Source organism: Falco biarmicus, chromosome 8, assembly GCF_023638135.1.
Source record: "Falco biarmicus isolate bFalBia1 chromosome 8, bFalBia1.pri, whole genome shotgun sequence".
Lineage (NCBI taxonomy): Eukaryota > Metazoa > Chordata > Aves > Falconiformes > Falconidae > Falco > Falco biarmicus.
In genome coordinates, this window is record NC_079295.1 from 61,259,119 (window position 1) to 61,282,104 (window position 22,986).

The window sequence follows — 22,986 nt, forward strand, 5'->3', positions numbered from 1 at the left end:
ATCTATCTATCTATCTCAATGAGCCTGGTGTTTGAGGAAGTGGAGTGGAGCTGTTTCGGTACCCCAGGCTGGGATCATCCTTGGCACTATTACTTATTTTTTTATGGTTACCAGTAATGGTCTTTATTTGACTGGGGGTCTTTTGCTGGGAATACAATGGTGAAAAAGCCCCTGGGAAAGTACCTGGACTGTTCTGCCTCATCTTTTTTTTCCAGACCATCTGTTTTTAGGGCACGAAGGAGTGTCCCCATCAGCATGTTCTCTGCCTCTGGAAGTGAGGAATGATCACCCAAATTGCTGCTTGTATTTCTAGCTTTTGGGAAGAGGAAGGTGGTCCTGAACTCGGTGCAAGCAGTAGCAATGTGGGATTTGACTATGGCCAAGGAAAGCTGGAAATCTTCACCTGCTTTCTGGTTTGAAAGGGTATGTTATGTGGGACTGCGCCGAGGCTGCTTTGCCTGCACTGAACAAGTCCTGGGAGGAGGCACTAAAAATGCCCTTGGTGGGCGAGCACCGCGGGCTGGTTCTGTTCCCGGTTTTGTACTTTTGCCCCCCACTTCACCTCAGATCTATGTCATGCAGATTAAGCCTCAAATTTTACACTGTGACTTTCATGACAGCAGAATTCCCCCTGGTTTTTAATGTTACTGCTTCTTCCGTTTTTGTAGTCAGTGAGGAACATGCTTGTGTCACCTCTGACTCTGGTCCCAAGCCTGCCTGGACTCAAATGTCCTGGTAACTTGCACGTCCGTGTTGGTCAGTAGTATCATGTGCCCGTGTCATTGCACATGGGCAGAAGCAGCTGGGGGCAAGGGGGATCTAACCTGAAACGTTCACGTTTGGCAATAAATTATTTCAGAATCCTGATTTTCTTTTACTGTGCCAATAAGGACATCTATTTTATGGAGAAAGTACATAAGACTGTATGGTCGGGCATGGTACCGTGGTTCTGAATTTGCGAGATGTGTTGAGTAGGAAAAGAACCCTGGAATGTTAATTTTTTTGGTTAAAGAATTAAAATGCCTGTAATTTTAACTTCATCTTTGAGTGGGGGTAGTCTCTTCATAGTATTTATTTGAAAAATACACTATTTTCCTTTGAAAGCAAATGGTATTGTCATATTTGAGTTATTTTGTGTTGTTTCCATTACTGTCAGCAAAGACTTTTCTTCTCAGTAGTTCCTGAAGTCTGCTTTTCCCCCGAGGTCTCCTTTGATATGAATATCCTTTTGGGGATCTGTTGTATACCAATTGTGTGTTTTTTCTAAGCTAATGTCTCCATGTTGATGTAGGCACTGAAAAAATGCAACAAAATAGGAAAACAATATTGCTATTAAAAATGAAAAAGTCCTTTCCATTGTGCTACCTTCCATATGTTTTAATGATGATATGTTTCTCTGAAATCCTCTCAAAATCCATCTTGGTATTTGGATTCCTTCAGTCACCTTTTTGTACTATCTATGCATATACCTAAAGACAAATTCAGAAATTGAGTTTTTTATAAATACGCCATTACACTGACATCTTTTTCTTACTGTGGCTGCCAGACTTGAGGAATAAAATACTTGAGGCTAATGTATTTGCACCATGATTTTGGCCATTGATTCTAAACAGAGAGTTATGCCAGTTAAGATAAAATGATTCTTCATTTTGCTAAGACTAAATTGATATTTTGGTCTCCGTGTATCTTACTAGAGGCATTTAAATTCTGAACACTGGTAACTGCTATTGGGCTATTAAATTTTTAGCTATGTCAGAACTCTCAGAAGCTGAAGATTAACATTTTACGGTGATGATTGTAACGTATCCCACGAAGAAGCTCCACAGGCTTTGAAGATTTACAGTCAGCATGTCCCTGGTAAGTTAATACGAGCATATGAAGTGCCCGCAGAGGGGCTGGATTGCTGCGCTGTGGGAGGGCATGTCACCGAGCCCTGTTGGCTTCTTGGCCAGCCTTGGGTGGCCGAAGCTCTGCTGTGTAATGGGACAGCCCAGGAGAGTGGACCTCAGCCTGTGGTGCACAGGCAGGGGATGAGAGCATCTCCGAGAGACCCCCCCAGTGCTGCACGGCGGGATGAGGCTGGACTGGACGTGTCAGGAGTGCCATCATCTCGCTGATGTGAGAGCCCGGTCGAGAGGGACCTTCGTGGTGCCCACATGTGGGCTAGGAGCTGAGTCCACCAGCTGTGCTCCCAAAAACATGAGCAGAAGCTTGTCCTTCTGTGCTCCGTAGGAGAGCACATTTGAGATCTGCCCCTCCTTTAGGGTGAACTGGCTCCAGTAAAACCGGTGGTGGAATTGGTTTTGGCGAGCCAGGAGTTTTGTTCCTGGGGTTTACCAGCTCTCTGCACAGCAATAATCTTGCCAGGGGACAGTTTAGCTCTAAGGAAGGCTTTTTTTTTTTCTTTCACGTAATCTACAAAGACATCTGTAATTACTGCTGGTAACTAAGGCAACCCAACTTTATAGTTGATACATGCACGCAGCGGAGCTACGGGTTATGGGTTTTTAAAATACCTTTCTGTTGGTGGGTATGCGGCTCTGCTGTGAGCCCGCGGGGACTCAAGCCGAGCCCTGCTAGTGGGTCTTGGAGAGGAGGAACACGGTGTAAATGGGCTTGTCGTTAGCTTCGCTGGCTTAACTGGGGACTCTCAAATGGGGGTTCATTTGTTCTACCTGGGGCCATGCGGGAGGTGGCAGTGGGGTTGGTGCTGTTGGGAAGTAAGAGCCTCTTTGCTTGTTTTGGGAGAATCCTGCTGTGTCCTTAATGAGGATGTTCATCTGGCCAAGGGAAATTGAAATCGTTTGTCCATTCGCTCGGTGCGTGGCCTTGGATAGCCCAGGAACTGAACAAATTGCTCCTGGCAGCCGGCTCGCGAGTCCCAGTGGTGCAGTAGGACATCAGCGAGGCAAACGTGGAGGTGCTGGGGAGAGAGGCTCTGTGACCACGGGGTGCAGGAGCTCCAGCACCTCTGGGTGGTCTCGGCCAGATCAGAGGACCATGTTCCTCCTTTGCTTTGCTCCGTTAATATAACAACAGTGTAATAAGTATAATAATTCTTAAATGTTGTAGGGAAAAAAACCTCTCAGAAAAGGGCTGTGCAAGGCACCGTTTTGGTCTTCTCAGGGGCAGCTTTTGCTTTGTGGCAGGTTGCGTTTGCATGGAGCATTTAGGTTCTTGCATTTTTTTATGTTGGAAATGTGTGGGTGATTTCTGAGAGTGCGTGCACGGGGGTGTGAAATCTTTCTCCCAGATAAAATTGTCTTCCATCCATTACTGGAACACACTTATGTGGAAGCTGAGTCAGTCTCAAAGATGAGTTAAAGGCTCTTGGCCATTAATTTTTCAAATGTGTTTTTTATGTGAGTCATATGGAAAAACTTTAAATAACATATCTTTATTTTTTTGAAACGAGTATTTAACCAGACAATCTGCAGTATTTTCTTATGGTAAGCCTTTGGCAAAATGTGAGATCCACCCCTGCTAATAAAACTGAGGATGTCTTTTAGGATGCTTTTAAAAAAGTTTTCATGCTTTTTAGGAAGAACTGATTGATCTTTTTTAGAAATTCTGAAGTGAGGTTTTTGCTTTGAAAATACACAGACAAGTGTTGGTAGAGTTGAGGCTTTACAAAGGCTTGTTGATCTGACAGTTACTTTGGTGTTCAATGAAACTTGCCGTGTCCTTTGAACCATATCTTTTGCCAGCAGAAAAGTTTGAACATGGTGAATATTTGCTCTGTGGCACTGGCGTGCTAATAAACAGATCTCAGTGGTGTGCTTTTTCTTATTAAAGCAGCCCCATGGCTTTTGTGTGCATCACTTGAGTTTGGATCCCGCGAGGTCTGCCTTTGACAGCAACCAGAGTGATGTCCCGCGGTGGTCCAGCTGTCCTGCCCTGGAGCGATGGGTACTGCTGTCCTTGCCACCGCCTTTTGGTTTCGCTTTCTTTTATTTCTTATTCTTTCTTTTCTGTTTGTTTTGTTTGCTTCCTGTGAGGGTTTTGGCTTTGGAGACTGAAAGCGCAGTGAAGTCACTTGCACTTCCAGAGCCTCGTGTTTCACCCCTTGGCTCGGGCGCGCTGCAGGGGCAGGTTTAGCTGTTTTAAAAGCAAAGGGTTTGCGCTGAGGTGTTTAAAGCTGTGGTCAGGCTTCACTCGGCCTAAGGTTTCAACCAAGGCTTTTGATAGATACAACACTGAGGCTTAGTTGAACTTGGCCGCGTCCCTGGAGCAAGGAGACTGCCTCGCTGGGGTGTGTGGGCTTGGGGAAGAGCCGAGAGCTGCCGCTGCTCCGTGCCCATGAACGCTGCTGGCGGTACGTGCCGCACAGAATGAGTTCAGCTTTCCTCGGGGACGGAAAAGCTCGTTGTCTTGTTCCTGGTACCAGTCCCTTGAACACCCAGCATTTAACAGGAGGTACTCTCTGATTATTATTATTTTTTTCTTTTTAGTGCAGCCATACTAAGCCATTTGGCTGCTGACTGTAACGGAGTCTGGGAAGTTGTCTCCCTCCCTGGGACATGTGCTGAGTGATGTTGTGCTCAGCCTTGTGGCTTCGCTTATGACTGAAAATATTTCACTTGCTCAGCAAAGTGAAAGAATTGGACTTGGCTGGTTTTTGGCGTTAACCTTTGTCTCGGGCACAAAGCTGGAGGCTGCTCAGTATGCAGGCATGTATTCGAGCTGCGTGCAGCTTGGCTGCTGTTCAGTGTCTTGTTTCTAGAAGGAGGACAATGGAACCCACCGAGGACAGCTGGAAGGGCAAAGAGCTCCGTGGGGTCTCAGGGGGCATGGTGCTAGTAACAGCCATCCGTTAGGAGCAGAAAACGGGGAGGGTGTGATGTTCAGCAAGGGCTTTGTGCTGTCAAGGTGTTGTGAATTGTGAATAATTGTGTTTTTCAAAGGAAAAGTCGCTCTGTGTGAGTATACATGTATATAGGTACAGATGTGCGTGCATACACACCTTGGCAGAGGCTGGCAGGCTGTTCTGGGGAAGGATTCTTCCACACTTCCCTGGCTTTGTACCCTTCTTCAGCCATCATCTTCTGGTCACCCCTGGAGCTGGGATGCTGGGCTGCCCAGACTGTTGGCTTAACTTGAATCAGCCTGTTATTTATTGTCATACAAGCCCAACTAAGAAAGGTGGCAGCGAGGAGGGGACAAATGTGAAACTGAGGGAGATTGTCCTTTGGAAGGAAAGCTCTGAGAAGGTCCCCAGTTGGGTGCGTGGTGGCGATGGGGTTACCTCCTGACGTCTGCCATTCGCTTGGGGTTGGCTTTCGATACAGACAGCTTTGCTTGACTTGTCTCGTTTGCCTTTGCCTGCTGGCAGGTTTGAGGGGCGAGCCGTGGCTGTCAGCAGAACAAGGACCGTGGCTCTAAAGTGTTCCTTTTTTCATAGGTGGAAACCTTCAGCTCCGAGTGATTTCACACACTCTCAGATCAGGGAGGTAGAGATATTGACCTGATGTCAATTCTGTACAAAGAGTCAATGCTCCCAACAAAGTAATGAGGACACGTCTGTGCCTTAGGCACCTGTTGGCCTGGTTAAACACAGCACATAACTGGGTGCATCTGGTTTGACATTACCTATGTAGCTGGTGGGTCTGGTAGGAAGGTCTGGTTTAATAAATCTTCTCATACGTTTCAGTGGCACTAAACAGACCTATTTCTAAAATGGAAATGGGATGTGGCCCCTGCAAAGCTAATGCTTCGGAAGCTGTGCAGGGAGTTCTAATAGTCCTTTTTTACTTGCCTCTGTAGAAGACGATACAAGTCTTGTATTGTATGCTTGCACTTTGCAGATGGGACATTGACAACTAAACTCTTTCTCTGTATGGATGTTAAAGTATCCATGGTACTCTTGTAGTTCCCAGTGCTGAAGTCTATTTCTATTCAGTGAGGGAATTATGTTCTGGCTTGAATTTCAACTTATACTGCTTTCCTGGCCTGAAGCCTCTAAAAGGCTGGGCTTTGTCCTCAAGTGTTTGGCACTTTTTCCTTTTCTTCCCTGCTGACTGAAATGTGGGCTGGGTTGGCTTTCAATATCCACGCAGAAGTAGCTGTGTTTTGTGATGCTCTTCATTCACACAGTGAACCTGAGCCGACTAACAAACATGCAAGTAACTCCATGCATAATACCCTGTGCTGCAGTTTTATGATACTTTTTTTTTTTAAAATGTAATTGAATCAAACTTTCTACTCTTTTTTTTGTCCCTGTTTTTAGCATTAAGCAGAGTTCCCGATCCTCTGAGGCAGCTGAAGATGAAAAGGACCAGCGCACAGTGACAGTCAACCCCTCTCACATGAGGAAGGCGTTCAAGGTCATGAATGAACTGCGGAGGTACACCTTTGACTTAATGGGCACCCTCTCTGGTTTAGCAGAAACGTGCTGATTGGAACAGAAGGGCTCCTGGGAGACTTAAAAAAAAAGTATCTGTGCCCTCTTTGTCACAGCTAATGATTGCATGTAAGGAATTAAGCAATGAGTAGAAAGAGACGGGTAAAATGTAGCCCTTTTGTGATGGGTTGCTCTTGCCAATCTCAGACCTTTCTCTCTTCCCAGCAGAAGGAAGCCAGCTATGGCTCAAAAACATTATCTGAGCAATAGCCTGCATTTATAGATGATAATTCATTTAGTCTTTTCCATTACTTACAGCAAATTCAGCTGTAAACTATGTTCTTAACTGAGCTAATGGTCTGAAAACCGATAATAGAACATTACAGACATTAAGACACCTACACGTAATTACAGACCAAAGATTATTAATGCGCTGTTCTTACTCTAACTAGCAGTGTCGCTCAGTCTGGGCTTAGCACTCCAAAATAGGGGTGACAAGAAAGCAACAACTCAGGAAGAATGTTACGTCTCTACTTGCAAATTTAAAAATCCTGATACTGCTTCAAAGAGAACACCTTGGTCTCTACGCAGTTGTGTGGGTACAGGGAGGATGGAGGCTGAAAAAGTGTCAGTGAATGCAATCTTCAAGAACTGCTGTCATTGCATCAGCGATGTGGTGGCAGTGGTTGAACCCGAGTTGTTTCTTGGTGTTTGTTCAGTGCGTGTTTCTCTGGCTAGTTCATTTGAGTCCTTTACCATTCAAACAGAGACCTAGAAACCCAAATTTTGAAAAAATTCCCATGGAAAGTACACGTGTCATACACCCGAATGTGTGTGCTCCCTTGCTATCCAGATGGTGTGACGAAAGCAGGTAACACCCTTTACTGTTCCTGCACGCTCAAAGTACTCAAAAGATGCTGTAAGAGCCGCCTCTCTTCTGTGGATTAAGTAGTTTCCCAATATACATGTTCTCTGCTGTGGGGAAGGATTAGAAATGTCTCCTTCCACAGATGTCTGACTGTGATTCTCAGTTGCATGTGAACAGAAAATGGAAATATCTTTCCCCTGTAACAATTACATGTAGTGGAGTGCGGTTTTGTTGTTGGTTTTTTTTTTTTTTTTTTGAATTGGCGTCCCTCTAGTCCTTTCTTTGTACTGAAAGCAAAGGATCTGAAAGTAGAGGTTTGTGCAGCTATATTCAGAAATCTATTGTGCTACTATTATTCCTTTATTAATTGAAGCATAGTGGGAATAGCTGGAGACGGACAATGTTCAGTGTTTCTTAGTGCCTGTAGTTAGCTAGATCTTGTGTAGTACTGAAGTGATAAAAACATAGAAGACTGAAAGCTGCCCTTAAGCACCTGTTTGATGTTTTCTTCTTCTGGGTACTCTTTTTTGTCAGCTCCTCCTGCTGTTCTGGAATATACAGTTCTCACATCTATTGTATGTGCATTGAGCTTGCGATCCATTAAGCTGTCAACAATCAGTGTTAATAGCCACCTGGAATAATAGTGCCTCCATTCAAATACATCCAGAAATCTCATACAGAGGGTCTAGGAAAATCTTGCTAAGCCTTTAACCTATTTGCTCTGTGTTGCTCACTTGAAATTTTTACCTTTCAAATATAGACAAAATTAACTTAATGAGTGCTACTTTAGGTAACTATAGTCCAAAGGGGAATTGAACAAAGCACCTTTGACATAAGCTGAAGGAAATGAGGGAGGCTGTCCAAGGGCCCCTCTCATTGCAGTCACCCCTTCCCAACGGGGCTGAACGCAGAGCACAGCATCTCATTCCTACTTTCTTCCTGTTTTCCAACTGTAACCCTCCATTTCACTGATGTTCTGTTCATGTGTTCCAGTCTATGGAGGAGACATACCTAGGCCGTTAGAAGCATATCAAATATGCAGTTTCCTAAAGACAAAGTGCGGCGTGGTGAGGAGAAGGCGACATCTAGATTTACAGACACTGATCCTTTTTCAGGCTTGACATTTGAAAAGAACACCCTTGTTTTGCATTTGTATGCTCAAACATCTTAAACCAACTTATTGGGAGGCTGAGCACTTCTAGCTGTCGGCATCTCCCAAGCCCTGTGCAAACATTAACTAATGAATCCTCAAAGGCCATACGTGGGGCTAGTAGGAAAAGGTCACGAGTTAATGAAGTGACTTTTCCAAAGCTGTACAATGAATCAGTGGGGGAGCTCAGAAGTTTTTTGGTTTCTGTTTGGAATCCCGTGCTTTATCCCAGCGACTTTTAATCCCAGACTAATTCATGTGGTAAACGAAGTCCTCAGGCCCATGGATAAACTCCAGTGATTGACATCTTCTCACTGGGAGATGGCTGAGGCAGCCTCTGGGCTGGTCAGTGCCAGGAGATGTTTTGGTGGTCACGTTCATTAGGGCCAAACATGGAAGGAAGTACAGAAATAACTTCATTCTTTCCCCTGTGGAAAGACGAAAGCACTGCTGGTGTTCCCTTGCACAGCTCTTTCTTGTCTTGTAGATTGACTAGGGCTTGCCTCCAGGGAGTGCCCAAATTCTTAAGCTCTTCTGTGTCTTCTCCAAGCCTTGATTGAAAACATGCTGTTCTTTGGGCTGCATGTATACCTAGTTAGGCTTCCAGGTTTGTGGTGGGGTTTTTTTTTTGTTTGGTTGGTTTTTTTTTTGTTTTGTTTTGTTTTTTTCCTGGGAAAAGCAGAACCACTGGTAGGGCTGCAGCATCGGGAGGATTCAGGCTTTGCTTTATAGGCAAACACCGGTAGGAGCTGGTAGCTGAAGGATTAGAGAACCTTCCACTGGGATCTGGCAGAAGCTCAGGTGCCTTGTCTGTAGTGGTGGGTCTTCTGCTTTCTGTACCATTCTGTACCAATGTAATTTTTTGCCTGACCAGGAGCTGTGAAATGATCTTTGTCTTTTCTGGTGTTTTTCCAGCAAGCGGCTCCTCTGTGATGTAGTGATTGTGGCTGAAACCGTGGAGATGGAAGCCCACCGCGTGGTCCTTGCAGCCTGCAGCCCTTACTTTTGTGCGATGTTTACAGGTACTCTTCCTGACACCAGACACTGTACTGCGGTTTGCCACGCTTGATGGATGATGCTGGTCATCCTTGACTAATTCCTTGAGGCATGGTGTATGGGTATGGGGCGATTGTATGGGTGTGGGGCGAGTGGGTAGCATGTGAGTCACAGGAAGGTTACTATGAGGTTTGGCTCACTGCTTTTTGGGTTGGTTTCCCCCTCCCCCCCCCTTAACAAGACCTTGGGTCATGAAAACACATCATTAACATCAAGCACGTGTACAGTGCCCTAAATGTTCATGGTGCACATCAAAGAGATTGCTGGCACAGGAGTTGTAGTTTCAAGGCTCAGCCCTGCCGATGCCGGTTTGCAGTCATGGATGTTTAATCTCCCATGGCACTTTCTGCTGCTGCCCGAAATAACACCATTGTTCTCTTGATCCCAGCGCGTTTTAGCAGCCCTGCTTTTTTGCAGGGTGCGTTGCTGCAGTCTGGTATATTTTGGTAATGGCAACCTCAGTGTGAAGGGAAGGACAAAATCCTTGCTCTGTTGGCCTGATCCCTATAGCAGGTGCCCTTTGGAGGCTGTGCCCAGGTGGGGCAGCAAAAATGCTGTGCCAGTCCCAGGGCAGGGGAGTGACCAGCTTGTTTAAGTTATTCTAGTAAAATTAGTCTGGTTGGGAGCTCCTTAGCTTCCTTGCTTTTCCTTGCCCTCCTTTCCAGGACAGGAACTGACTTAACCAAATACAAAGCAAATGCGTGTATGCTCCAGGGAATGGTTGTTGCAGTCCCTCAGCTTCAGCATAAATCAGGTTTGGGGTTTTGCCGCTGTTTCATGTTCCTTTGCCTGTGGTCTAGGGGTTGCTTCTTACTTTTAAAAGCCTTGAGATTAGCCCCGATTTATTTGCTTTACTGGAAGCAGAACACAACATTTCTTAGGAGAAAGCTTGTCATTTGGGAAGCTTTTTTTCCCTTCTGTAATGGGGGTGGGTGGGTGGGGGGTGGGACTCAGGTGTAAACAGATGTTTGAATGTGAGATGTGAGGTTCGCCACGGTGGCTTTATGAGCGTGGTGGGGAGCATCTGTGCTTTCTCAGGAACGGGCGCTTCCTAACTGGAAGCGGGTGCTGGCTGCAGTGGGGAGGCAGGGGAGCAGATGCTGCTCAGAGGCAACGATTCGTGCAGGGCACCTCGAGGAGGACTTAGTGCAAGTGTGATGCCCGTTCCTGACAAGAAGTTTAAAAAAGAAAAATAATTGGAAAAACCCTCTGACCCTTAGAGGTCATCTGAGAGGGAAGGTGGTGGTGCAGGGCTGCTTGTGTTTCCATGCAGGAATTCTCCAGGCTGTGTAATCCCTTATGCTGCGGGTTAAACAGTAATCAGCTAACCACCATCATGTGGCTGGCTCGGCAGCTCCCCTGGGCTGGGTGACAGCCTTGGCGGCCGCCGGTCCCCTCCCCCTGACATGTCCCTGGGGGCAGCGGGTCAGGCAAAGAGCAGTTCTCCCTTCGCTTCTGGTCTGGCTAGTCTCAACTGTCTAAGGTCTGGATCTCCCTCTTGCAAAGACTGAGTGCGTGATCTCCTTCCAGCTGTGTGGTGGTTCACTCGCTGGAGGGGGACAGTTTAAAATCACAGCTTGAACATTGGTTGGTTGTTGTGGCTTGTGGTGGGTTTTTTGTGTGTTTTGGTTTTTTTTGTTGTTTGTTTTTTTGTTTTGTGGTTGGGTTTTTTTTTTTTTTTTTGCATTGCAAGTTGGTGATGCAACCCCCTGGCTCCAGAGCATCTGCACCACATGGGTGTTTGCAGGAGCAGCTTGTGCATGCTGAGTCCCTGCTGGACGAGCCACTCTGGGGGGGTAGGGGGAGCTGGAGGGGTCCCCCAGCAGTGCTGGCAGCCATGTGGTAGTGCATGATCAGTGTAAAGCTGTGAACAGCGGGAACCAAACTGAGACTTGCGGCTCATCCACCTTTGCCTGATGCTTGCTCTGCAGGCCCTGTCCCTGTAGGTTGGGCTTGATTTTGGGCTCATGAATGACCTTGTGATGACCTTGGGGTCTTTCCTAAACCATCTAGCATCCTCTGGCTGGGCATTCCTCTTCAAAATAGCCTTGGGGAGTCTGAAAATAAGCAGGCACGTCTTCCATTTGTGTCTTCCACTGCTGAAGGACAGATGGAGCCCAGCACTTCTAATGGAGTGTCCCTTCCCATACTGGCTTTCTAGAGCATTTTGGACAGTGGCTGGTCCTCGTCGGCACCATTCTATCTTTTTAGAAGAAACCACAATCATTTCAGAAAGTATAACAGATACTTCAGTGATGCTGCTAGCACCGCTCCTGCGAGATACCCGGGGGAGCTGCAGAAGTGCTGAAGGAGTGTGTCGCGGCTTCCAAACCACCAGTCTCACGTGCTGCTTCAAAGCACTCGCCCCATGTGCGAGAAGTCGTGGTTTTGTTATCGGATGCACTCGTATTCCCCTTCAGCACGCCTCTGACTTACGAAACAGCAAAAGCTGTCGCTGTGCACGGGGAAGCCTCTCTGGAGTGGGCTGTGTAGGAGGCAGGGCGAGCTGCTGTGCTGGGTAAACAAGGCACCACGAGCTGCTGGAGTTTATCTTGTGACAGAGCAGGAGAGCTCTGCTGTCCCTGCCCTGGTGAGCAGAGGGGAATGGGGGGAGCACCCCTGGATGCTGACCACGATGTGTGAAGGGCTTGCCTTCGCAGGGGGCTGGCTTCTGCAAACTCTGTCCCCTAAAGAGGCCGTGCTTGGAGCCGCTCTGCCTGTCCTGACTGCCTTTGCTCCCTCCTCGCCTGTCCCTCGTGTCTGCCCAGCCGCAGCGCTGGGGGGACAGGGGCTGTGCAGCCCCTCGTGCAGGGCAGCCCTTTCTCAGCACAGCTTTTAGATACGATGCTGGCGCTTTGGGTTATTCTGTAACGAGCTTACCAGGCAAGGCTGGAGTCTGCCGCATGGAAGAAATCCTAGGGGTTGGGTTTTGTGGGCTTTAAGTTTTGGGTTTTTTTCTGAAGGGGGTGTGGGACGAGATGCCTTAATTGACCCTCCCATTCAGCTGCCTGCAGCCGTGCTTTAGAGGCTGTGTTCGCCTTGGGTCTGTGCCTGGAGGAGGGGGCAGCTTTCTGCTTGCTCCCGCTCTGCACCAACCCCCACCTTGGCTCTCCCGAGGTGTCTTCAGGTTCTTCCTCGCTCTGCCATGTTAGACACGTCCAGAGCAGCACCCTCTGGCCAGCGGCAGCCGCCTGTCCGCACTGGTGCGGCTGGAGGGGCTGGATCCCACCTGGCTGTGGGGTGCAGCACCCGAGCCCCCCCCCCATCGAGCGCTGGGCTGTTAGCAGCGCAGAGGCAGCGGAGGCCATTAGTATGCAGGACTGGCAGCTTGCTGGTGGGTGTGGAAGCCCACACAGCCTGTATTTTTGTTGCCTGTGTCACGTGAATGCCACAAAGAGAGACGATGTTATTGGATCGGTCCCTCCAAGCTATTTCTGCATCAGTCTCTGGGTGCATGCGGCCGAGCGTCCCCTCTGCCCCGCGGGTCCTGGTGGGTGCTGCAGGTCCCCGGCTGCTCCGCTCACCCCCAGCTCCGCAGGTGGGCTTTGGCTGGGTGCTCCTTGCAGGCACCGCCAGCTCCACAGAGGCTGCTGGGGGCTGGCCTGGTCTCAGAAGTCCCCTCTCATCTCTGGAGATGTTTGAGGTGTTTTGCAGGGAGGAAGTATGTGAAGGAGATGACGTTTATTTTGTCAATTAAAGTCCTACTTGCTTTGAAGGCCTCCCAAATGTGGGTTGTGTATCCCTTTGTACTTGTGCATTTGTATTCATGGGCTTCTCTGAGTAACATTTCATTATTCAGTTTAAGAAATTGAATTTGGGGCAAATATTATTTCAGTCTACATGTCCCTTGGGACATTGTTGGCTCTTCTAATACTTATGGTCTGACCCTAGTCCTGTTATTTACCTCCTTATTGGCATAAATGAAGCCGGCAAAGTTTAATTTCCAGGATCCAGATTTTGCTCAGGCTTGGACACCCTTTAAGCATCTGACTGTGCTGTGGACTTAATGAGCCTGGCCGTGTCTTGTCACATGCTGCACGGAGATGTAGGCTTTAATTACGGCTCCCATAGGCTGCAGGAACCATTTTTCGACTTAATCCCCCACAGCAGTACTGAGTCACCAGATTTCTTGGAGTAGTGATTATTCATACCCAGGTTTAAGAATTGACATTTCTTCATGCTCCCCTTTGTTTAGCTTCCCCACCCCCCACCCCCACCCCCTTATTGTTTTCTTTCCGCTTGGGAGTTTGTTCTCTCTTTTCTGCGGTTCCTCAAGATCTCGGTGTTTAAAACCTGGGTGAGGTCACGGTGTGCCTGGACACTAGAAGTGCCACAGGGAGGCCTTTCTCCTCCCCGCAGCATGCTTTTGTTCTGGTGATGTGCTCCTGTCATGCACAGCATATGTGGGCATGGTGCCTGCACAGCAGTGGCCATAGCAGCGATGGGGAAGATGTGCAGAAAGCTCTGGTTCATGTATAGGCTCTTACACAGATACATGTTTTACTTGTCTATCTATAGAGGAAACTGTTGGTCTAGTTTTGCATGTTTGGTGTTGGTTGTTGGTTTTTGGGGTTTTTTTTTTTTGAAAGTTACGTGTTTGGAGAAAGGCTGCAATTTGGATCCAAAGGCTGCATTGCCTTTGAGGTGCAAGACTGGGAAGGTGAGAGATGAGAAACACGGCTTTCTGCAGAGATGCTTTGCGTAATGTTTGACCGTGCGGGCAGCTTACGGCAGGGTGATTTAGGAGAGAAGCTTGCATTGCACTAGATGTGACTTCTGGCATGTATGCTTGTTTTCCTGAGCAGGTTTCAAGTTTTTCCTAAAGAAAGAGAGTAATGCTGCCTTGCTTTTATTGTAGGGTATATGACAAAGCACCCTAACTTAGCTGTTGCAACTTACTCATCTACCTGTATGTGTGTATATATGTAAAAATTTCTAAAAAATATAGTACCTATATAAAATATACATATTTTTTAAAAAGCCCTCCTAAGATTTGTCCACAGTCTCTTTGAGTCTCTCCCTCTGCTGAGACATGGTTGAGGGTCATGCTGGTTTTTTTTTTTTTTCTTTAGCCCCTATATGTGTTTGAATGCAGGTGAACTATGCCAGATTCCTTTCTGGCAAGAAGTTGAGCTTGTTGCGTTTATTGTCTTATTTTATTTTACACTAATGTCTTCAAATGCTAAGATGTGTTTTAGGTGGCATTATGAGGCTTCTGGGAATCTTGCTGGTTGTCCTTTGATGGTCAGCGATAGCGCTAGGGTGGTCTTTTAGTCAAATACCAGGAGAATGTGCTGGATGTATGGGGAGCAATGTCCTGCAAAGCAACCTATAACTTCCCTTTTGAAATTAATTTCAGGAGACATGTCTGAAAGTAAAGCCAAGAAGATTGAGATAAAAGACGTTGATGGGCAGACGCTGAGGAAGCTGATTGATTACATCTACACTGCCGAGATCGAGGTCACGGAGGAGAACGTGCAGGTAGGCCTGGGTCAGCGGCTCCTGCGGAGACCCACATAAAAAGCTTGGAACTCGAAGGCAGAGGTCCTTTGGTAGTGAGTGATCTCTTCAGGCTGCAGAAGGTGAAAGGCTGAGCTTGAAAAGAGCTGCTTCCAGCCTCTGTTTAGTCTTGAGGCGCTTTGGTGCTTTCCTTGCGCTTAAGTCATGTTGCATTTGGGGTTTGTGTCGAGCTCGTGTAACGAGAGCAGGCACTTGCCTTCCAAGGAGCTGGGCTGGCTGGCGGGTCACTCTGTCGAAGGTCAAAATCAACTCAAACAAGCAGCGAGTCAAACGTTGTTCTAAGGGCATGGCAGAGGAATCTGGCTGTTGGTTTTTAGATTCTTCTGGGTAGTTTGTTTAGCAGAGCTTGGAGTCAAATGCACTGTACGAATGAGGGCATTCTTCCCCCCGTGTGTGTGCGCGCGCTGTCGTGAACTCCTTTGAGGTAAATATTTGTCCAGAAGTGGAAATAGTAATTCAGAAGCAGTCTAGGGATCAAGTTGGATGCTCAGGAAGACATTTCGCCATGTCACGTGGCTGTGGCTGCTGAAGTTTTCTCTTTCACTCTTATTTGTGGTAAGAAAACGGTTGTGCGCTTCGCCACTGATTTCTGGAAGGGACGTGGGATCTTACGTGCAGATGTGCTTTTTGGTTTGGCCCCATTATTGCTTGCAGGTGGCAACTTTCCTCTCTGTGACTTGAATCAGAGCACAGTCAGGGTGGGAAGGGACCTCCGGAGCTCACCCCATCCCCCCCCCGCTGCAGCAGCTCTCCTAGAGCAGGACCCACCGCGTCCAGGTGGGTTTGAATGTCTCCAGAGAAGGAGACCCCCCCGCCTCGCTGGGCAGCCTGTGCCAGGGCTCCGTCACCCGCAGGGCAGGGAAGTTCTTCCTCACGTGGAGCTGGAACTTCTCGTGGTGCGGTTTGTGCCCGTTGCCCCTTGTCCTGTCGCTGGGCACGACTGGAAAGAGCCCAGCCCCCTCCTCCTGGCACTCGCCCTGTAGATATTTGTAGCCATTGCTAAGGTCCCCTCTCAGCCTTCTCCTCTCCAGGCTGAACTCCCAGCTCTCCCAGCCCTTCCTCACCAGGGAGATGCTCCAGTCCCCCCATCATCTCCGTAGCCCTGCGCTGGCCCCTCTCCAGCAGCCCCCTGTCTCTCCTAAACTGGGGAGTCCAGCAGTGGACGCAGCACTCCGGCAGCCTCCCCAGGGCAGAGCAGAGGGGAGCATCACCTCCCTTGCCCTGCTGGCCACGCTCCTCCTGATGCCCCCCCAGACACCACTGGCCTTCTTGAAGGCTGGTCCATGGGCAGCTTGCTGCCCCGCAGCACTCCCAGGTCCCTCTCCGCAGAGCTGCCCCCCAGCAGGTCATCCCCAGCCTGTGCTGGTGCATGGGGTCATTCCTACCCAGGGCAGGACCCTACACTTGCCTTTGCTGAACTTCATCAAGTTCTTCACTGCTCAGCTCTCTGGCCTGTCCAGGTCTTGCTGAACAGCAGCAAAAGGGCACACTGTCCCACTGTCCCCTCATCCAGGTCACTGGTGCTTAAGTTGAACGGGACTGGACCCAGCACTGACCCGTGGAGAACACTGGTAGCTAATGGCTTCCAGCTAGCCTCTGCGTGCTGATTGCAGCCCCTGAGCTCTGCTGTTAGTTCTTGCTGTGGATGGGACATGCTCCTCTTCTGCCTCTCAGGGAGGATGCAGGTTGTTGCTGACCTGTCATTCTTCCTGCAGGAACCTGGACAAAACCCTGAGCTACGTCTGCTTTGCAGCCTAAGCCCTGTGCCATCCTTTGACCTGAGTCTGTGGGTGCCTTTTCTTGCCCCTTCTGCCCTCTGGTTTTACAAACCTTACTTTCTGGCAGTTGTCACATTGATAGGAGTGTGGACCCTGGTTGCTCTATGGTGAGGCTGAGGACCAGCGGTGAGGAGACCTTCAAGTTGCCGTTACAGCAAAGAAGCTGAGGTTCAGACCCAACCGTGAGTTGCTTGAACTTAGCTGTTGGCTGTGTAGCCCATGCTCAGTGTGTAGTCAGGGTCACCAGGAGGTGAGATACAGCGTTACTTCAGTGGGGAACCAGGCTGGAGTTCCTTGCACCTCTGGGATCTTCCATGGCTGGAGGGAAAATGACATTTACACGCTCGGGCTGGTCCCTCTTTCTGTGGGACATGTGAAGACTATATCCACATGCTTTCTGAAACGTATGCTTTCCTTCCACGCTGCTGGTGGTTAGGTGGCCCAGAAGCACCCACTCGGCATGTGGGACGTGCTGAGCTCAGGATACCATCTGGTGTGCTGGCCCCAGTCAGTCTGCCTTGAATGAAGCTTGCTTGGAGGGACTACGCGTGCTCTGGCTGTTTTCCCATGAGAACATTTCAGTGCTCGAGTATGTCTGCACCTGGCTGTGAGCAGCGTTGTGGGAGCTGGAGCAGGCTGGAGAGCCCGCTCAGTCCTGCTCCGTGCTGGCAGCGGAGGCTTGCCCAGGAGGTCTATGAAGAAGTCCAGATGTTACCTTTTCTGAGCAACTGAAAAGCTATTTTTATTTGTAATATCTAACCAAAGCATACCTTCTGTGGCTTAGGGATTACAAAGAGTTAAAGAGCCCTGTCTATGTTTTGGCTTCCATCTCTCAGTAATACTAAGAAAATGTAAGTTTGGTGAACACTAAGGTTTGGGCATAGTTTCCCAATGTAGTAAAGCAGGTCCTTTTACCACAGGTTTTATTTAAATAACCACTCTCTGAGTAACTCTTTCAGCTGGAGATAAATTAATTCATGGGAACTAAGAAATGAAGCTGATCTAATACAAGATTAACTGATTAGTTTAGATTTTAATATGTGTTAAAATGTCCATGCCGAAAATGTTTTATGGAATTTAATATAATTTTGTGATGACACCAATAGAAAGTTTAAACAGGAACTTCCATTCTGTCTCTGGGCGTTCACCCGTGAATAGGTTAATATTCGCCAGGAAGAAAAACTTACAGTAAAGAGCTTTCTGGATTCATTGGAAAGGTTCACATCAGTGAAGGCAAACATGAACAACAAAATGCTAAGCTCCTTGCAGTCTCTGGTTTGGATTGGCAATGTCAGCCCTAGGAAGAAGTGAGGAGGTTTGGTCCCTTGCGCTGTCACATCCTTCTGCTGCGCAGCTTTGTGTCAGCCGCCCAGCTGGAAGGATGCTGCGGCAGCGCCTGTCTGGCTTCAGCAACGTTCCTTCGCAGTCTTGCTTGGGCATGGCAAGACTTTCTCTTTTCCCAGCAGGTATCTCCTGAGGGGGCTGCTATTGCTGTGTCAGGCACTCTGATTTTCTAGCAGGGCAAGGGTGCATTTTTAAAGGTTTTTTTCCAGACTTCCTCAACAGCTGGAAGAAGCGATGTCTGGGCATAGGTGCCAGGTAATTTCATTGTAGGTCCTACAAGAAAAAAGTTTGATAAATGGCAATAACTGAACAGGTGCAGCCAAGCTACCAAAATGTGTGAATAAATGCAAAGACAAGTTTGTATCTTCTTAATGAGCAAAAAAAACCCCAACCAAAAAAACCCAACAGAACTGAAATGAGAAAAAGATGAGCAGTAAATGTAACATGGAATGCAGGAACGTGTGTTCCCAAGTGTGGTTAAATGCCGAGTGGTGCCTAGCACTTCACAACCAGAAGCCTTTGAACAGTAATTTTGTTGTTTCTTTTCTAAAAGAAACCTGTGTTGTTTGGGTTTTTTTTGGTTTTTTTTTTTCCCTTTTATGAGCCTGTTATGGCTTTCAGGAAATGAGTCTCTTTTTCTAAGCACGTATTTTTGTAGCTAGTTGTCATTTTGTTGCGCAAAGTGTTTGGTTTTGGTTTTTTTTTTTTCTTTTTTTGTTAGCTTTTTTAAAGGAAGGAAGGATGTATGTATGAAAAGGGTCAAGCCTGTACAGTCAGTTCCAGTCATCATCTGTGTAGTGAATTTACGGGGGGAAATTCATGCATTTTCTCCTCAACAGTGGTCCCAGGTGTGCAGGTAAAGAGGATTTTCAGTCCACTGTAGCTCCATGAAAGACAGCACTGAGCACATGTGGGAGCAAATATGCTCTTCTAGCTCTGGTGGTGGTACATGAGTGAGAATTGCCCAGACAAATGCATTTCTGCTTTATGCATTGGAACTATTGGAACTTCATTTTTAGAGTGAGATTTCAAGACAATATAGATGCACTAGTAGGAGGCCGTAGGGATGATGAATGATGGAGAGACTTCTGTGCTGAGCAGTGTTTTGCCTCTGAACACATACCTGGGATTTAACCTCCCACTTGTTTGGAAGGCGTGGAGCAGAGGAAGAATTTCTGTCTTCACTGCAGTCATGTTGTAGTCTCAGGAAAAATCCACCCTGGGATTTCTGTCCCTGCTGCCTTCTGTTCCTTTTCTGTTGCACCCCACATCAGGGTTGGTTGTAAAGATTCACATGCCTGACAAAAAACCTCATTCATGTGAAGGTGCAGCTTAACAAATTTATTTGGAAGGAAGTTGTGCCATGCAGTTTCTATAAAAGTGAGAAAAACTAAAGTGAGCGACTCAGGGAAGTTCATAGATGCTTACACGCAGCCCTGGTTGGCTTCCATGGAAACCACGTGCACATGTCCAACAGAGCACAGGACCTGCTGCTCCCTACCTGTACGGAACAGCTGGCTGTGGTAACATACTGGTTCCTTCGATTTTTCAGTTAGGTCTTGATTCTGCAGCTGAACTGGCTGCGTTACTGCTTGCTTTGCAACACTCGTATCAAACCTGCTAGGTCAGTGAAGAGCGATGGGAGCAAAGTCCAGAGATGGATCATCGTGGTGTCCTTCAGCAGAGCTGAAAGAAGAGGAGATATGGGACCTGGACGTCTCTGGCTGTAGACAGTGAATACAGTCCCTCTCCAACGAGTCCCGCCCACCCTTACTGATGGTCCTTAATTACTTGCAGGCAGCCTGAGAATTACCCTCCCAGTTAAGAAAGTCATTACCATTATGTTGTAATGATTCCCTGGGAAAAGTCCTGATTAACCTGATTTCACAATTAAATTCTTAAAAATGAGGTGCAGTGTACCACGTGTATGATGTGTCCTTGTGTACTATCACAGTTCGAGATCAGACTCTTATAGGAAGAACGAAATCTGAAATGAGCTGTCTGGAGGAAATAGATATTGAAACCGTCAGCTTTGCAGACATAGTAATTATAATAAAAAATGGCTTGAGAAAGGAGGAAAAAGGCTTTGCTAGAAGCTGTAGCATTTCCTTGTCAGAAGCGTGCTGCTGCACCGCAGCTTTCCCTAGGGACTGAGGGCTCCACAACAAGGAAGGAGAGTATCCGTGGCAGATGCAGTTTTGATGATAAAGGGGTGATAAATGGGTCAGTTCATCTCCCTTCCCCCTGCTCGTTCCAGAAGCTGCAATGACAGTAGGTGCAAGCCCCGGCTGAGGCAGAGTGCCTTTCAGGTCAGCTTTGGGAGACGCAATAAATCAGGGCTGCCTTCCTCCCTGGAGCCAAAGCTCCTTGCCATGCATCGCCCTCCCGGAGCGCCAGGCTGGGTGTCAGGGCTGGCTGCTCGGGGGTTTTCCGAGGCCCATGGAAAGTCTTTTAAATTGGATTGGCCTAATAGAAGGGTGAGGAGAAACTTGTGGATGTGGCACCAGAGGACTACGCTGTGTCTGAGGGGTGTGTCTCCATGTTTTCATCCCGCTTTTTAACCAAGGGACGGTGTATCTGCTCTGTGCGGTGACGTTGGGGAAGGTGGAGCAAGCAGGAGGGAAGCTGCGAGTTGCTCCCGTTTTCTCCATTGCCTCTATAATCCCTGGTCCTTCTCCCTGTGCTGGGCACTGGTGGGGCCACACTGTGACCCCTGGGGTCAGTGTCGGGCCCCTCACTCCCAGAGGGACGCTGAGGGGCTGGAGCGTGTCCAGGGACGGGCAGGGGGCTGGGGAAGGGGCTGGGGCACCAGCCTGGTGGGGGGCGGCGGGGGGAGCTGGGGGTGCTCAGCCTGCAGAAGAGGAGGCTCAGGGGGGACCTTCTCACTCCCCACAGCTGCCTGACAGGGGGGTGTAGGCAGGGGAGGTCCGTCCCTTCTCCCAGGTGACAAGTGACAGGACAAGAGGAAACTGCCTCAAGTTGTGCCGGGGAGGTTTAGGTTGGAGATTAGGAAAAAATTCTTCACGGAAAGGGTGGTCGAGCACTGGAACAGGCTGCCCAGGGAGGTGGCGGGGTCACCTGGAGGTATTTAAAAACGGTGTTGATGCAGTGCTTAGGGTCGTGGTTTAGTGGAACTTGGCAGCGCTGGGTTAACAGTTGGACTGGATCTGAAAGGTCTTTTCCAACCTAAATGATTCTGTGATTCTGTGCCTGCTCCTGGCAAGGTTTTGTGGCTCCCTGATCCCATCACACCTGCCTCTGCCTGGGCTGCTGCATCCCAGGTGGAGCATTTAAGTAGAAGCACCGTTGTTCACCCTCTGCACTGCCTGGTAGCGCCTGGGGAGTGATAAAGCCTAATTGCCTTCCTTGCACTGAAAAGCCACATTACAGTAATGTAGTTTTATCTCCCCTACTTGTGCAGTTTAGTGCTCTTCATTTCAACCTGAGTATTTAACCTGCCTTGCAAACACAAAATCTGCTTGTTTCTCTGGTCACGGCTTTCCCTGGGAGGGTGCTTGGGAGCTGTCTCGTTGGGGCAGATGTGCAGTCCCAGCTGTGGCCCTGGATGTGCTGCTGAGGATTACAGCCAGGACGCTTATTTGGCTTCCCATTTGACAAGCTGTCAAAGCTGTTCCTAAGCTTTAATACGTCCACTGCCCTGGGGAAATGCTGCTCTCCCAGTCTTGCAAAGGGAGGAATGGTGTAGGTTAACTTTTGGCCCAGGTTACCTGGGAGGCTGTGTCGGAGCAGGGAAATATCCCCATCTCTGAAGTCTAGCCTTAATGTCCTGCCTATCGAGTGAACCTTACAGCAACACAGAGCACCTTTGGCTGAAAGGTGTTTCTAGTTCAGAGACTATCAAAGTCTGTGAAAGTTTTTAATTGCAACGACAATGTTGTATAAAACTGGAGCTTGGTACAGAATCTGCAGAGCAAGAGAACACAGCTGGTGAACTAGATGGTTATGGATATATATGTATGTGTAGGTATATATACACGCACACACATATACATATATATATGCACACACCCAGGCACCATGGATGAGGTTCTAGACATAACTTACATAACAAAGAAGTTAGACTCAGTAGTAATAGCAGATAATTTTGACATAGATTCAAAAGGCAGCTGGGTTTTGGTATGGAGGCTGATCGGCTAAAGAAGCCAGCTCTCTAAATTGTTCGCAGTGGTTAGAGCTCAAATATAAGAGCAAAATCCAAGCCAAAGTGAGTAACTTGCCTGGATGTTAATGGGCTTGCAGTTTGGTCCTGCTGCATGTTTAGGCAGGGCATTTCCTCTTGTTATTTCTAAAGGAAACAGACTTTGTACTAGCGGATATCCTTTGCTTGCTTTTCGCCTTCCCTGGTAAAAACAAGATGAGCGGTGAGACGTTCAACTGGGAAATAAGAAAGAGAAAACCCAGTCATCTCTTGATAGGCTATTTATATCCTACTTCTGAGAAGGATTATATGATAATGCCCAGTTCCCAATAGCTGCAGTGGTGTAAGGCTCCTTCTACACTGTCCTCTCAAGGCAGCACAAGGCTCTAATAACAGTACTAGGATGGGCAGGGGGCTGCAGCCCGTGGGTATTAGTGACGGTGGTGAGCACCTTCTGTTTTAGAGGCAATATCCCAAAACGTTCAAGGTAAGCAGCCCACCTGGATCTGCTGGCATGCACACTGGGTGGGTGGGCAGTGGACGGAGGAAGCTCTGTCTGGTACATGGCCAGAGGTAGTTTGCAGGGGATCTGACTTCTTTACCCAGCCTTTCTGCACCCCAGGTGCCTTTCTGCTGGTGTAAGGAGATGGTTCAGCTAGGTAGAAAGTGGTGCACAGCTAGGTTTCAAAAATGCAAGAGCGTTTCTATCTTGATTTAATCAAAACCACAAACTAATTTCCTCCTGGCATCAAGAGGCTTGGGCCAAAACTG

The 22,986-nt window shown here is 48.0% G+C and overlaps 1 protein-coding gene across 3 annotated transcripts in view; it reads left to right on the forward strand.

The window, feature by feature from the left end:
• KLHL3 (kelch like family member 3) overlaps window positions 1-22,986 on the forward strand; it is a 48,071-nt gene that overhangs the window by 1,475 nt on the left and 23,610 nt on the right. For 2 of the 3 annotated variants that reach the window (XM_056349236.1, XM_056349238.1), the window contains exons 2-4: window positions 6,227-6,343; window positions 9,274-9,380; window positions 14,774-14,895. In XM_056349236.1, the coding sequence (XP_056205211.1) occupies window positions 6,227-6,343; window positions 9,274-9,380; window positions 14,774-14,895 (346 nt within the window). Of the gene's footprint in view, window positions 1-313; window positions 424-6,226; window positions 6,344-9,273; window positions 9,381-14,773; window positions 14,896-22,986 lie in introns of all 3 variants that reach the window. The other variant, XM_056349237.1, reaches the window with a different exon arrangement.